Source organism: Cyprinodon tularosa, unplaced genomic scaffold (assembly GCF_016077235.1).
Source record: "Cyprinodon tularosa strain WSP-4 unplaced genomic scaffold, ASM1607723v1 ctg361, whole genome shotgun sequence".
In the NCBI taxonomy this organism is placed as follows: domain Eukaryota; kingdom Metazoa; phylum Chordata; class Actinopteri; order Cyprinodontiformes; family Cyprinodontidae; genus Cyprinodon; species Cyprinodon tularosa.
In genome coordinates, this window is record NW_024039076.1 from 140,002 (window position 1) to 156,203 (window position 16,202).

General features: G+C 40.9%; 1 protein-coding gene across 1 annotated transcript in view; it reads left to right on the top strand.

The window, feature by feature from the left end:
• Nucleotides 1–16,202, top strand: part of stab1 (stabilin 1) — a 180,894-nt gene that overhangs the window by 73,331 nt on the left and 91,361 nt on the right. The window contains exons 37-40 of the mRNA XM_038295866.1: nt 151–264; nt 2,272–2,467; nt 12,191–12,286; nt 12,359–12,404. Of these exons, the coding sequence (XP_038151794.1) occupies nt 151–264; nt 2,272–2,467; nt 12,191–12,286; nt 12,359–12,404 (452 nt within the window). The remainder of the gene's footprint in view (nt 1–150; nt 265–2,271; nt 2,468–12,190; nt 12,287–12,358; nt 12,405–16,202) is intronic.

Below are 16,202 nucleotides of genomic sequence, written 5' to 3' on the forward strand. Positions count from 1 at the left end.
AAAAGCAGAAGCTTTTTAAAAGCAGAAGTTAGCAGAATAAAAAGCATCTTTTCACTTTAAAATAAGCTTTGCTTGTTGGAAATATGCCTTCAACCTTATTTTTAACCATAGTTACTCTGTCTCAACTATTAATTCTGGTTTCTGCTTCAGATCAATGAGCGGTTTCCTGCTAAAATGAGGTCCAACTGTTTTTACCGGAAGCGGGTCGGGGGCCGGAGGAAATCTGTACCAGGCTGCCTCATCAATTGTCTTCGTGTCACGAAGGTGAGCTAACAGTAATACTGCCAGAGTACGGTTACCCTCTGTGCTGCTCCGTCTGCTTCTGTTCTGCATCCAACAACCGCTACAACTCTAGATTTGAAAGCTCTAGATTAGATCAACCGTGGATCTGGCATGAAGTAGTGAGTTGTGTCTGTTGCATAAAATCAAGAGTTTACTGACCACCGTGTTCAGTCTTCTCTAAACTGGTTGTTTTATCATGTATTTTGTCATTTCTAGGCAAAAAGAGACAACTAAATAAGGGATTAAATTATTTACCAATTACTCAGAAACAACATCTGCTTCGTTCACAGCTATATAATCTTCCAACCTACTGGATCAGTAAAGGCTCTTAGACATTGCTTTACATTTCAGTGTTTATTTTTCAGTTTTCTGAGTTCCAGAACAACCTTTAAGGATTCGATGGCATCTGCAATTTAGTTTGACTCTTATTAAGTACAAAAGTGGAAAAGCTGTGGCACCAAGATGCTCCCATGGAGCCGGGACCAGTTTGGCCCAGGTCAGGGCCTTCTGCATTGCATGTTTTTTGAAGAATTTTGGTCTGGAAGTGCTTACATCCAGGGGCTGGTTCCCAGGGGCGTTCCCCCCAATCCGGTCTTTCCCCTAGTTCCTCTGGAGGTTGTGAACAGACTGTTCAATACCATATAAGGGTCATAGATGTTAAAAATGTTTCTAAGTAATATTTTTTAAACCAAATTAATAGTCGTAGGGAAGCGGCTGTTCCAAACGTTGCATTTCCGAATTCTCCCGAGTGGTGCCTGACTTTACACAAGTGAATAAAGTGAATGTGATTGGTCGTTTATGAAAGGGGCGGGATCATTGTGGCTGAAGGTTCGCAAGCAAGTTTGGTTGTGGCCGATTTGTCGGAAGCATCTTGCTAACCAGTTAGCAACTTAGTGCTAGTAGGTTCCCAGTGGGAAATTCCATTGGGACCAAGTAGCACTAAATTAGTGACTTAGAAACGACGCTGTCAAGGAACGCTATGGACAGAGGAAACATGCAAGAGGAGGAGAGTTTAGTGTCGGAGGTCGTGGATGAGTCTCCTCCGTCTCCTTTCAATGGAATGCTCACAGGGCTCAGAGTATTACGTTTAAAGTTCTCTTTTCTGTTGCTGTTGGTTAATAAAAAAATGTTTTAAGATCATTTGAGACGAGAACACTATACTTTCAAGCGTCACTATATGGCCCATTAACTTTTTTTAAAAAGGGCCGCGACAACCGGCGGAGCTCTGAGGCCAACGGCAGCCAGGGCTAACGTTAGCCCGTCTGCAGCAGCCCTCTCTCTGCATAGCCACGTGCGAAATACCGCTGGCTATGATGGCGATGTTTTTGTTTTATTTGGCAAAATGTTCATTTGATTTGTTTTTATCTGACTGTGTTAATTATTATTCCCCGACTAGACGAAAAAAGTCAGAATTTAATATCATCGAGAGACTATTAACAACAGGAGGTGAAATGCTGCTCCAGACGAACTGAGCGTGTGATGATGTCATCAGTAGGCCTCTGTTCCAATTGACCCATATTTACTCTGCGTGCTCCCGTTCTCCCCAAGTTCAGACCTTTCTTTGTTCTTCTCAAGAAAATACTTGGCGAGGACACGAGTCCACTATGTTCTTGTGAATTGAGAAACGGCAAACAACTTGCTCTCCAACTATACACCTGTAATGGTCACCACTGCTCTGCGAAAATTCTGATTTCAACCGTTGCGTATACTAGCTGCTACGTATCAATCACATGCTATGACCGAAAAAATTTAATTGAGAGATGACCTTTGATATATGATTGGCTGAATTTAAGTGTTCAGGCTGACGTATAATTAGCTGGCTGAAAACCCCCCCCCACAGATTTTAAGTGTGGATTTTTATTTTTTTTTAAATAGACGACTTTAATCAAGCGCTGACTTTAAGACTGAAATATAAACATCATAAAAATAAATTCATATTGCAAAAAGAAAACAACAAAAACATTGAATCTTTCTATTTCTGTCCCACAGGAGCACAGGTGTTGTCCTGGTTTCTACGGCCACGAGTGCTTCAAATGCCCCGGAGCAGATGGCAGCCCATGCTTCAATCATGGGCAATGCCAGGACGGTATCCAAGGCAACGGGGAGTGCCGTTGCTATGAGGGTTTCCATGGCACCGCCTGTGAGGATTGCGAGCCGGGACGCTATGGAGTCAACTGCACCTCCAGTGAGCGTCACACACACTCGTTCTCATCTTACCTATCTGTAGTGAGGACATTGTGTCGACCCCACATTGACTTTTATTGTTTTTAAAAGTCTTTTTTTTTTACCCTTTCTCTGCACTTAACCTGAGAACAACCTTAAACCTAAGCATTATCAGTGCATACCTAAATCTAAGATAAACTCAATTCATGCCTTCTTCCTAACTGTGCTAACTGTCCTCACTTTGGTACAAATACTCAGTTTGATGTTAAAAACATAAAAAACAGGAGCACACATGTTGTGTTTTGCCATTCTTATGGGGACTTTGCATTTACTTTCATTAATTTCCTCTGTATTATTACAGCTCAACAGAGACCCTACCCTTTACCAATGCATACCTAACCGTAACTCACTTCACACCTTAGTCCCAAACCTATCCCCCATAGCATATATTTGGAAAAGTAAACACAAACAGAACGACACAGCTGTGCCTTTGTGCTGCCAACAGAGGGAGACACCCTGAGGGTTTGGCTAAACGCAGAAGTAATGTTTGGTTGCAAAATGCCCTTTGGCCCGGTTACTCAGTATGTCAGGCTGTTTAAAAAAGGACTGGACTGAATCAGCCATGTTCTTCTAAGAGACAAATATGCAAGGTGAAACTGGAATAAATGCAATTTAAATGTCATATTTAATTATCCTAATTAGCAGTGTAAAGTGGTAGTTCATCCTTAGCTGTGAGGTACCCGCGTATTACTCCTGAAGGCTGATTTATACTTCGAAACCAGGTTGTCTGAGACGTCCCCCGCCCCTTCCACAGACACTCTGCTGCACCTCTCCAAAATTGTAGGCGATTGCAGACAGTGCCGTAGATAGGAGTCCTCTGATTGGTCAAATCTACATCCGCTCTACACAGTGCGTATTTCCTGTTTGGTACCGGCTTGTTTTGTTTGTATGACCGCTATTGTGGAAAACGACTGGTGAAGATGGAGCAGCTAGAAGAGCGAGGTGCGCGAGAACGCTGGGACCCTTTTCGCACCTGGATCCCCCACTCCCTCACCGCCTCGGCCGTATCTAGACCCACAGCTAGTTCCTGATTGGCCCTCTTGCATTGTGGTGTGGAATAACATAGCGCAGACCACGCTTCAGTATTTATGTTTTTATGAGGACCCAAGTGCAGAGGCTGACAGGCAGAGGTGAGCTCTTAAAAGGTTTAATTAAAGATCAGGCAGCAAAAACAGGAATCCAAAAATCCTACATAAAAAAAATAAGACACAAACCAGAACCATGGAGACATCAAGGGAAAACCATCAAGGAGCCAGGGTGAGAAAAGGTAAGACGAGGAACCAGCCAAGAGGGACTGCAGAGGGAGTGTATTTATGGCTGACTGAACAAAAGTAGGACTAATGAGCTGATAAGGAGCAGGTGTGAGTAGAGCTGATGAGGAAGCCAAGGGAAAATAAAACACAAGGGGGCAACAGAGGACAGGCAGAAAAACCTAAGCAACTTAAATGAATCCAGACACCAATAAAGCTAGAAAACAAGGAAAAACCTGGATGAACTTGAAACTGAAAACTTAGAGAAAAACCAACAGAACCAAGATCATTACACGGCCCACAGCACTTGTATTCGACTCGGTAAGCTAGCAGGAGACTGGCTTCCATAAAGAAACCAGGAGACTGGCTTCCATAAAGAAACCAGTCTCCTGCTAGAAAGGTGCATAAAGAGGTTCATATTATGCATAGGATGATTAGATTCAGTGTCTCTCTTACTGTCTGACTTATGAAATCGCCACCAAGTTGCTGCGGAGCTTTGCCCAAAATAGACTAGGTGTATACGTTAGCTCAAGCCACCAAAATTTATCAAACCACTTAAAATAAGAACTAAACAGAAGGGTGTTCATTCAACGCCATTCTAGCTAAATGATCATAAATTAAATAAGTTAATCATTTCAAAACATATTTTAGAATTTAATAACAGTGATTAGGGATCAATACCTGTTTGGCTTATTTGAAAAAATAACGTGTTATGTTGATTAGCTCTGAGCTGGCAGACATAAGATGGGGAAAAATCACATATCAGTATTTGACCGTTCTGGTTAGTGGTGTTTTGCAAGTTTACCAGCAGATTATGAAAATACTATTAAATAACTAGAGCCAGAGAGTTTTGTTAATTAAGAGGTCATTCAATTCAAGGGTAAAACCAGTTAATGACCATTAGTTAAATGATTAAACCAGGGTTCCAAGGTTGGACTTCCAAATCGACTGTTAAAATCAGGTTGGCTTTGACTAATTTAGTCATTTAAATCATGGTTATCAACAGAGTTATTAATCACCAACTAAAAGACATTGTCTCTGTCTCCTCCTGTTTCTGTCCTCCACCAAAAAGCGCTGGATCTGTCTCTGAATGAATAAATCTTTCACTGTATAAATAACTATAGATGACCAGGGGTTAAAAATATCAAATGGCGGTTAACAGCTTTGAAACCCGTCTGCCTGGTTGCGTGTTTTCTGGACAGGGCCGCCTTTTACAGTTGCTTTTTGTATCTCTGCTTCTGTCTCCTTGAACCCCAGTCGGTCTCAGCAGATGGCCACTCACACTGAGCCTGGTTCTACTGGAGGTTTCTTCCTGTTAAAAGGGAGTTTTTCCTCTCCACTGTCGCTACAAGCATGCTTAGCGTGAGGGATTGCGTTCGAGTCAATGAGTCGATGCAATCAACTGGTTTTCCTTAGATAGAAAACTTTGAATCAATCAGACTGGATGATCTGGTGAACTGGAAAGTTCCTTGAGATAACATGATGTGAATTGGAGCTGCCTCCCATTCTATTTTTAGAAATTCTAGGAACCATTAGTAAACCTGCAGATTGAGAGTGAAGTGCTCTGTTAGGAACATAAGGAACAATCAGATCTCTGATATCAGATGGAGCTTGGCCATTTAAGGCTTTATATGTGAGAAGGAGGATTTTAAATTCTATTCTGGATTTAACAGGAAGCCAATGAAGGGAAGCCAGGATAGGAGAGATGTGATCTCTCTTTTTCATTTTCATCAGAACTCTGGCTGCAGCATTTTGGATCAGCTGAAGGCTTTTAACTACAGTTTGTGGACTTCCTGATAGTAAAGAATTACAATAGTCCAGCCTTGAAGTAACAAATGCATGGACTAGAGTCTCAGCTTATGCATAATCAGCAACAAATCTCTCCAGGGTCGTTTTAAAGGAAAACACCGGTCAAGGAATGATCAATGGATCATTCATTATCTATACCTAAAACTAATATGTTCGCTGTGATTTAATTAATGTAGCGTTAATCAGTAAAAAAATGAAAATATTTGTCATGCATGGCAGTTGCCCATGGGAAGAAGCATGTAGTTGCATGCAATTATTTCACCTTTCTGATTCCTGATCCTCCACGGACGGGTTGGTCGTTGGATCGTCAACTTGAAGAGGGAGGATTTGCCATTGAACTTCTGGCCAGAGAAAAAACACGTAATATGTAGCCAACATTTGGAAGAAGAATGTTTTCAAGATGACTTGGATAATAGCGCGTTGTGACAAACACCAGATACAGCACTGGGACTTGATCAACAGCCGATACCGCACCGTGACGTCACTAACCAGTAGGTGGCAGTAGTGTTCTTTGACAAACATAGATGTCTCCAATAAAGTATTTAAAGTATATTTAAAGTAATTTTGAATTCTGAATATGACCAGAGTTGGAGAGTGCAATCTAAGCTCACACAGGTTGTCAACCTTTGCAAAATGTAAAAGTGAAATATGCACCTAATTGAACTAAGTTAACGAAAATGATTGGTGGAGATAATCACAGTGACAATTTGATTATATATTGATTATAGAGAAATTCAGTCTATTCTGCAAAACAGCAATGTGCTTAACATTTTCCTCCTTCTTTATGAGATGTTGTAAACAGGATCAGCTTGCTGCTGGAATTCTAAGCAAATAAAACAGGTAAATAAAACAAGCTAAGCCTTGAGAGGAGAATATTCTAAAAGAGAGCAAAGGGACTTGGAACAAATATTTCAGACTGGACATTTTCATGAACTTTTCCTGAAATAAACATGGTGATACATCATTACACCGGGCTTACACTGCATACGCTGTGTCTGCTGTGCAGACACCACTAAGAAGTCATTCATATCGATGTGGACATTAGCCTCAAGCAAAGTGTGGTGCAGTTGCAGAGGCTGTGCAGCTTAATGGAATGATTTCGCAAGAAGAAAGTTTTGTCGGATGTTGCAGCAGGCCTGTGTCAAGCCCCAGGGACAACACGTCAAACGAAAAGAGTCCCAGTTAATTTCAGACTAAAAATAAACCCACCCTCCTAAGCTCCCCTGACTAGTTAAAAAAAAATTGGCAAAACAGAAAAACGAGCAAACAATGGGGCTTTTGGACAATTAATAAAATAAACGCACATACATGTGCTCTTTCTGTTTTGATTAAACCACCGTACAGCACTCTGCTTTGCAAATGGTCAGAACAATTAAATAATTTAATGAAAGAAAAACGCACAATGGTCACAGAAGTAATTTCAAGGAAAAGTCCGCTCATATTCATAATTTTAAATTCTAAAATTACTTTAAAAATGAAATTATTACATACTTCAATAAATAAGTGATTTTAATTCAGAGTAATATTCATTTGAATGTGCTTGACTGGAGGCATCCATGTTTGTCAAAGAACACTACTGCCACCTACTGGTTTGACGTCAAAATGCGGTATCAGTTGTTGATCAAGTCTCAGTGCTGTATCTGGTGGCTATTATCCAAGTCATCTTGAAAACATTCTGCTTTCAAATGTTGGCTACAACAATGTTGGAGAAGGCATTCATACGTGTCGCTCGGGGGGCCCTGTGGGGGGTACTCCGGGAGTATGGAGTACCGGGCCCTTAAACAAGGGCTGTTAGGTCCCTGTACGACCGGTGTCAGAGTCTGGTCCGCATTACCGGCAGTAAGTGGGACTCGTTTGCAGTGAGGGTTGGACTCCATCTTTGTCCTTTGTTACCAATTCTTTTCATAACGTTTATGGACAGAATTTCTAGGTGCAGCAAAGGTGTTGAAGGGATCTGTCTTGGTGGCATTAGGATTGCATCTCTGTTATTCGCTGATGATGTGATTCTATTGGCTTCATCAGGACGTGATCTACAGCTCTCCCTGGAGCGGTTCGCAGCCGAGTGTGAAGCGGGTCAGGGCCTCCAAATCCGAGATCAAGGTCTTGAGCCGGAAAAGGGTAGAGTGCCTTCTCCGGGTTGGGGAGGATGTACTGCTCCTAGTGGAGGAGTTTAAGTATCATGGGGTCTTCTTTCACAAATGAGGGAATGATGGAGCGGGAGATCGATAGGCAGATTGGTGCGGCGTCTGCTGTGAAGCGTGTGCTGTACCGGTCTGTTATGGTAAAGGTAAAAAGCAAAGCGCTCGATTTACCGGTCGATCTACGTTCCTACCCTCATCTATGGTCATCAGCTTTGGGTTCAAAACAGTATACTGTGCTGTGTGCAGACATAAATGCTTAATTACAGCACAGTACTGCGCAAGTGTGCGGACATAACTATAATATTCTACAGTAGGCCTATGTATCTTATTTTGTGCATCGGCTCTGCTTTGCCACCGTTGCATTTTTTTAACATGTCTGAAAATAAAGCTTGAAACAACAATATAGAAGATAACTGCATAGGCCGCAGAAAATTAAAGTTAGCCTACCTCTGTTTTGTGTTACCGATCTGCTGCGCCGCATTAAGAAAACACTTAACATTTTTATCCATGGTTCCCTGCATCAGAGTGTCCAACACCGAGTTCATTTCTTTTTCAAAACGATGTAAAAGGTCAAAGTTGTTTAAACCATTATTCAGGAGACCAGTCTTTAAAATGCAAACTGCATTCCTCATCCCAGCTCTGGAAGGGACAACAGTCTCCTCCGTCATGATGTCCTCATCCGTCACAGGCTCTGACATGGGACTGCTGTCATCACTTTAGATCCACTTATTAATTATTTTTGCAAGTTTACATTCATAAAATGGCCGAAAATGACTATAGGTGGATTTCTTAACTACTATAAACAAATTATTTACACAGCATTTGTATAGAAATGATTCTGTCCCAAGCCTTTTGATCTGTATAAGCGTTTGATTACTCTATCCGTGACCCCTATAAGCGGAATCCACTGTATTATTTAGAAATCTAAGATCCATGGGATTGAAGCTGTCCTCCCTGAACGTGGCTGCAGGAGGGATATTGATGACAAATAAGAGACTAATGGTAACAAAAGAGCCTGGAAAAACTCCCAAAGAGATTGAAAGGTGACTAACATGCAGTGAGAACAATGTGCATTGTTTCAACTTGCACAGCCTCGCTCAAAACCGGTCTGCTGCACGCTCAACTTTGACAACGCACTCTCAACTTCTTCTCTGCGCGCTCAGGTTCATCTCTGGTCTCACTCGGTTCTACAAGATTAACTGATGTAATTTTGTTTATAGATGTGTTAGAAGCTTCTTTAATGGGTTCATCTGCCTTTCTCTTTATGCTCCTGACTGGATCGGTGGGGTCACGTGATTAGACACATGCTGCAGTGTCTCAAATACAAGCAACCCTCGCACATATGCAAAACAGCAAAATTAAGTTTATTGCTTTTGCTGACATGGGAAAATTTGACGCCGGTTGTCGTAGTGAATGACGGTAACGGTAAAAATACAGTTTATCACTCAGCCCTACAAGGAGGACATCATTGCTGAATACAATTTATAAAACAAGACAGACTGGAATTTGACAGACTACATGTTGACAAGCGACCAAAAAGAAGCCTATCGGAAAAAGAACACTGTCCCTTCTGTGAAACATGGAGGAGGCTCTGTTATGCTGTGGGGCTGCTTTGCTTCATCCGGCACAGGGTTTCTTGATGCTTTGCTGGCTTCAATGAAATCTCAAGACTATAAAGGGATCTAGAGAGAAATAATAATAATAATACATTTAATTTAAAAGGCGCCTTTCTGGACACTCAAGGTCACCGCACAAAAAGCATAAAAAACACAGTGTCCGAAACAAAATAAAAACATTTAAAAAATACAGAGGCTGTGACACAGGCTTCCCGCGGGTCCTTACAAAGTCTTAAAAGGCATTGAATTCTTCAAAATAAAACTAAGGCCTTAATTGGTATTAAAATGTCTTAAATCAGTCTTTCATAGGTCTTAATTTTTAAAACATCATAAATAGGATTATTTTTATTACGATTTATTTTTGGAATCTAAATAAAATGTTAAAATTGACAATTTGGGTTTTTTTCATAAAAAAAAAAAAATGACTCACCATTATTGGTTCCGTCTCGATAACGGAACCAATAAAAGCGTTGTTGCGGCCGGGACATTTGGGAGATACACCATTAACTTTTTGTCTGGAAAATATGAGCAAGTATAAATGTAACCAAAATTGTCTCCAGCCAAGAGTTTTCTCCATGGCTAAAACCAGGGAACATACATGAGGCACAGTTTATTTTGTGCAAGAAGCGATCCAAGCTCAGAACGATGGGAATTAAGGCAGTGGAGTCGCACATGCGAAGCACGAAACACAAAACGTCAAAATGGAGTTACCGAGAAACAGCCGGTATTTCTCAGGTTTGTTCCACCCTTGTCTCTGCAACGCCTCCACTTATCACCAAATCAAACATACTAAGAAAACCATACAAAGAAAAATAGCTGCAAAAAGACTTAGCACTGGTTATGTTGGGGCTTTAAAACTGATTTGTTTTGTTCCCTGTTAAAACAAAGTTTGTGAATTCAGTTAAATAATTGTTTAAATATATCTGTCATTTGTCTGTTTTTAGCTTTCTTCCTGTATCGGAAGCTTTTCAAAATTTTAAAACATTGGTGCAGTGGTTTATGTTAAAATAAACTTTTGGGTTAAGTTGTTGCAAGCAGTGAAATTGATATTTCACTGTCCTGCAGTGTCAGAAAGCTTGCTCTCAGGCACAGATAATGGGTCTTCAACAGGATAATGATCCAAAAACACACAGCTAGAAACACCCAAGAATGGCTAAGAGGAAAACATTGGACTACTCTGAATTAGGAGCCCTGACGTACATCCTATGGAAGGAGCTGAAAAAGGCCGCCTGGTAAAGGCAACCTTCACACCTGAGACAACCGGAGCAGTTTGCTGATGAGGAGTGGAGGAGAGAAGCTGAAGTCTTATTAACAGTCAAAGGAAAATTTGATTGCAGTGATTGGCTAGAAAAGTTGTGTAACTAAATATTAATTCATTTTTTATTCTGTTGCCAACTAGGTTTTTTTTCTTTCAGTAAATGAGGGGTACCGACAATTTTGTCCGCTCGTCTATAGAGAGTTTTGCCCTAGAACTCCCATAAAGGCCACAAACCTACATGATTCATGTTCTATCGATCGATCTCTTCCTGCAGACCAACCTGCATCTGGGCCAGTCTGATTGTAGAGCTCAGTTTTACCCCAAAGATTCCACGTCTCCCAGTTTTCCCCAGCTCCACTCACGTTTAGTCATGAAAGCCTGACGGAGCCTAGTTATGTTAAATAATGAGAACCATTCCGCCCTCTCCCGAACATCACCATCCACGGTCTGTTTGGCTCCGCCCAGACCTCTTTGCATGCCCTGCTTAGACTTTGAAGAATGTGGAATGTAGGGAATTGCTTTTCACAGACAGGCAGTCTGCCACTGAGCTGACATGGACAGAAGTGGAGTATTTGGAATCCTGGCTTTAGTGACTTTTTGCAGCATTACTGCATCTTTGGGCTTTATCCAAATTTTGCTTAAGCTCCCTAAGCCTGTTTCTATTTCTAACCATTAAAACAGAAAGAACTAGAAAAGCACTCAGACAGTGCGGACCTCCGCCAGGCAGCAAATTTTGAAGCACGTTGTTAATTATAATTATAACTCACACATGATCTGGATCATGACCAAGTTTTAATAATTGTTCCTTGGCATGAGGCACACCTTTTGTATCAATGTCATTAAAATTGTTTCATAACTTGTGTCTGCAGCCTCTGGTGTTTGTTCTGTTCTCACCTTCTTCATTCACTCTGCTTTCCTGTTTGTTTAGAAAACTTCGAGTGATGCATAGCTCACCTTTCCTGTGTTTCCTGTCTTCAGTATAATACGTCTGGACTTTTTTGAGTCGGATACTGAAGCTGTCAATAGTGACTGCTGCCACCCTCTGGTTGAGGGGGGAACTGCTTGTTCTGCCAATGATAAATTTTAAAGAACCCTTAAAAATCACCAAAATTTAATTGGACTGAGGTGCACCTTTGGTAACAATTTCAATAAAACCTGTTCAAAACTTTCCAAGTTATCCTGTAGATAGACGGACAGAAAGACAAACACACAAACTCAACTAAAAACATAGCCTTCTTGGTGGAGTTGATAAACTGCTCTTAACCTTTGATCTAGTTTCTCTTTGAAGAAGTAGTCTAGCTCAGTCTGCAAAGTCAGGACATCCTTACTTGCTGCTCCCTGTGGTCAGCAGGGCACTGGGAGTATATGTTGCTTCATGCCAGGGGTTTGTTTGACTATGACATCATGGATCTCCCAGCTGTGTCTCATTCCTTGGACTGTGTAGGGGGATGGATTCACGCTCTGCATTCAGGGATTTTCTTCTCTGTGTTCAGTTCAGTGATGTTTTCCATATAGTTGAGCCCAACAGGCTGCTGTGAACTTTGCTATATGTGATCTGGTCCTTCTTTCAGCAGAATTTGAATTGTTTATGTGTTATTGTATCTGTTGCAGAGTGTTCATGCAACCATGGAAAGTGTGACGACGGTCTAGCAGGAAGCGGCAGGTGTCTCTGCTACAAAGGGTGGAAAGGAGCGTCCTGCTCTATAGGTGCGTTCTAGTTACTCAAACACAAAGCTGTGATTGGACTCCATGTTGATCCCTGACTTCTGTGTTTCTCAGAGATCAAAGACGACGCCTGTGGCGGCGTGTGTGATGACAATGCCAAGTAAGTTCTTCCCTGTTGGTTTGGTCCCACATGTAGCAAACAAATTCAGCCATGTTTAATAAATAATGTCCAAGAGCTTAATGCAGTGTTCTTTAAGGCAACTTTGAATAAAATCTCAGAGAGAAGTGCCAGCTATCGCTGAACTTTTATGTAATAACACTAAGGTACGCTGGATCATCTAGAGCAGTGGTCCTCAACATACAGCAGAGGGATTGCAAGATTTACCTCTCGCTGTTCAGACTGGGTGGTCCTGTTACTGGCGTGACCCAGTTGTTGATGGCTGAAGGAGGTTTTGTTGTCCTTCTTCTCAGAGAGGTTGAAACCTTTAAAGGAAAACTCCGTTCAGCAAGGAATAATCAGTGGATCATTATCTATACCTAAAAGTAATATTTCCGTGGTGATTTAATGTTCTGGGTTTCTTTTTTTGGTTTATTTTTTAACAGCGTCCTGTCTGGCAATGTGGCAATAAGAATAATTGTCTTGATGCCAAAACGAGCCCAACAGATTTTACTTTCCCCAGTGGAGCAGTATGGCTATCGCCATAGTGTTCCGCTTGATTTATGCATATAAATTGCTTTATTATAATTCATGCAGGGAGTATTACAGATTATATGGACTAAGGGTGTGCAAAATAACCGTCATGACGATGCATCGCGATTCTAATTTTTGTGATCTACTGCATTGATTCTTGATGCCAAGTATCAATTCTTAATTTAAAAAAATGATCAAATAAAATACATGAATGGTTGGCGCACATCAGCCAAACCAAGTGGAATACAACTTCCAGTCCAGCAGATGTTGCTGCGGATGTGTTGACGCTTGCTGCTTTGTGTCACAAGCATGTCCGGCCGTGGGATACTGTGATGAGTCATTCGTAAACAAAACATGGAGGACAATGAGAAAATTCGCCCGGCTCCATCACATTTCAATTAAGATGCTTGGATGTATTCTGGCTTTAAAAACAAAAAAGATAAAAATGAAATTGATATGATGCACGTCATTTGCAAAAGGGGAAATATACATTTGAATGTTTTTGTTTCATTGGTTTAAAGGACCACTGAGGCCATGTAAACGGCACTGATTATCCTTATTTTGTTATTTAAAGTTTGATGAATCCTAAGATCTTTTTGTCAGTGTGTCTACTCCAGTGATAGTAATATTTCTGTCCAGTATTTGTTTTCATGGCAACACCTCCAAAAGTAATTTCAATAAATACAGCTATATATAAATTCAGTTGCTTTCAGTTATGTATCAATTAAAAACACTATCCAGATCACACCAAGCCAGTCAGCCACTGGTAAGGGCTGTATCTTTTTCTTACAGTGTTCAGTGAAAATATCGCAATGCATCGCAATATTTCAAGCATCATGATGCATCGTGAAGAATGACTTCTTTGCCAATACCCACCCCTAATATGGACACTGCAATGTAAGTAGAACAGGGAAGGAAAAAAAGGAAAAATGAGGAAAGATGAAAGAAAGGAGAAATGAAAGGGAGATAATTATAAAACGTCTTCTGTCTGCTTCATCACCTGCAAAGAGATGTAAAAAGAACAGCTCAACCAACGTATATAGTATAGGAGATATAATAAATGAGCACCTTGATAATATCACTAAAGTATAATTATCATTATTTAATGTATGCTGTGGTAGCTGAAGATCAGAATATGGGCTTTCTGTATGGAAGTGAATCTCTAAGAACAGGGAACCGAGCACCAAGCATAATAATTTTAATCGTGATCACTGATTCTGGGAGCGGCCATTTTTTCCTACATATAGTAACCCGTCCCTCCTGCCATCTTCCAGCCGTGACGTCACGGTGCGGTAAGCCTAGCGCCATTCTCCCCGCTTTACAAGCAAAGTCAATGGGAACTACTAGACACATCTGCAATCAACAACAATTATTGAAGATTTCCAGAGGACTTCACCATTGAAATTCACCAGAGCTATAGTGAAACTGACAACGCCCACGTGCATGGCAGCTGGATGTTTCTCATTTCCTGATCCTTACTTTCCACCATGGATCTCTGAGCCTGCCTGTCCCTGTACTGATCTGTTTGCATATATATATATATATATATATATATATATATATATATATATATATATATATATATATATATATATATATATATATATATATATATATATATATATATATATATATATATATATATATATATATATATATGTTTAAATGCCAGCTGGGGAGAGAAGGTTAAATGTTGCGCTTAGTTATGCTGAAAGGGTTCATGAGCAAATGATGACTCCTAATGAGGCTTCTCGGAAAACCCAAATCCAATCATAAAACAAGAACTCTGCATCATAGTATATAGAACAGGCTCCTTTGGCCCCTCTGTGTCCCAATTAGGTTTGCACCTGGATCAGTAGGACCTAGATTAGTGCTGCTGGTGAGAGAGGCTGGGAGAAATGTTTGAGAGCATAAGCATGTATATATGATTTTGAAGGAAGGGGGATTGGAAAGAAAACATGAAAACGAGTCTCGGAAAGATGAATCTAACCTGAGGAAGGCAGGGTCAGGTGACAGTAGAGATATGTGCTGCGTGATGTATGGGCAGATGACAAGAAGCACAGGCAAGCCGGGAGCCACGAATCCCTGAAGGCGAGTCAGGGAAGCAACGGAGCTATAAACTGTCGATGGAGGTGATGAGCAGGGAAGAAGGGACATTATGTCAGACGGATGAAGATGGAGGAACGTAAATGGAAACGATACAATGGCAGCAGGGACATTTGGGAGGGACCAAGGTGGGCCTGAAAAAGCTTGGTAAGCGATTAGGCTGAGAGCAAGCGGACAGTAGGGGGAGATTCTCCTGGCTCCTAACTGAAGTAGATCGGAGCGAAGGGGCAATTGGGCGCTCCGCAGCATTAGAGAGGCAACTTCTTTGCCCATTTTTAAAGCTCGTCTTAAAACCCATCTATTTTACTTGGCTTTCAGCACCAGTGGGATCTAGTTTTTAAATTGTATGTTTTTGTTTTTTAAACTGTTTTTAAATTACTTTTATTATGTTGTGTTCTTAAATTGTACAGCACTTTGTATCAACTGTGGTTGTTTTAAAGTGCTTTATAAATAAAGTTGGTATGGTATGGTATGGTATTAACTGGGAAGATAGCAGCCTGGAACCTAATATTTAAATTAGGGTCAACAGAATCAAAGTCTGACATGTGATTTAACTCAGATGCTTGTTGGTGGTAAGTCGAAGTCTTTTAAGCGGGACTCTAATGCTGATTGGATTACGAACAGGTGTGGTTGAATGCTAATTAGCTGCTTTACAGACGGATTAGCCTCTGACTGCTTGAGTGTAAGCAATCCAGTTTAATTTTAGCCTGGGCTTCATTTAATAAACACTCTGAATGCATGGTTACATGCCTTGTTTCCCCACTGCCTTGGGGCCTAGAATCCAATGTGTAAGGGTTTATATGCTTCACTGGATGCATAGAAAACAGTTGTCTGGTTACCATATTCCCTTTTCCCTGGACAAATCCCGTAAAAACTAAATAAAAGAAACCCCACCAAGGTCTAGGCAGTGTTTCCCCACCTCTTCTTGCTTTATAAACTAAGAATAATGGAGGAAAAAACAGCAGAAATACAGGCCTACAGGTTTAAAACTGTTTTTTTTTTCCATTGGAATAATTTTCCCTCAGTTGCTGTTGCCAGTTAGCAGATCTTCAGTGTTCCATCTCAGAGAGTCGCTGTTTTGAACAATGCAGCAGATGGCAGAGGGAGGCTGGGAGGAGAGGGGGACAATATGGCTGGATCAATAGCTGGCAGGAAGAGAGA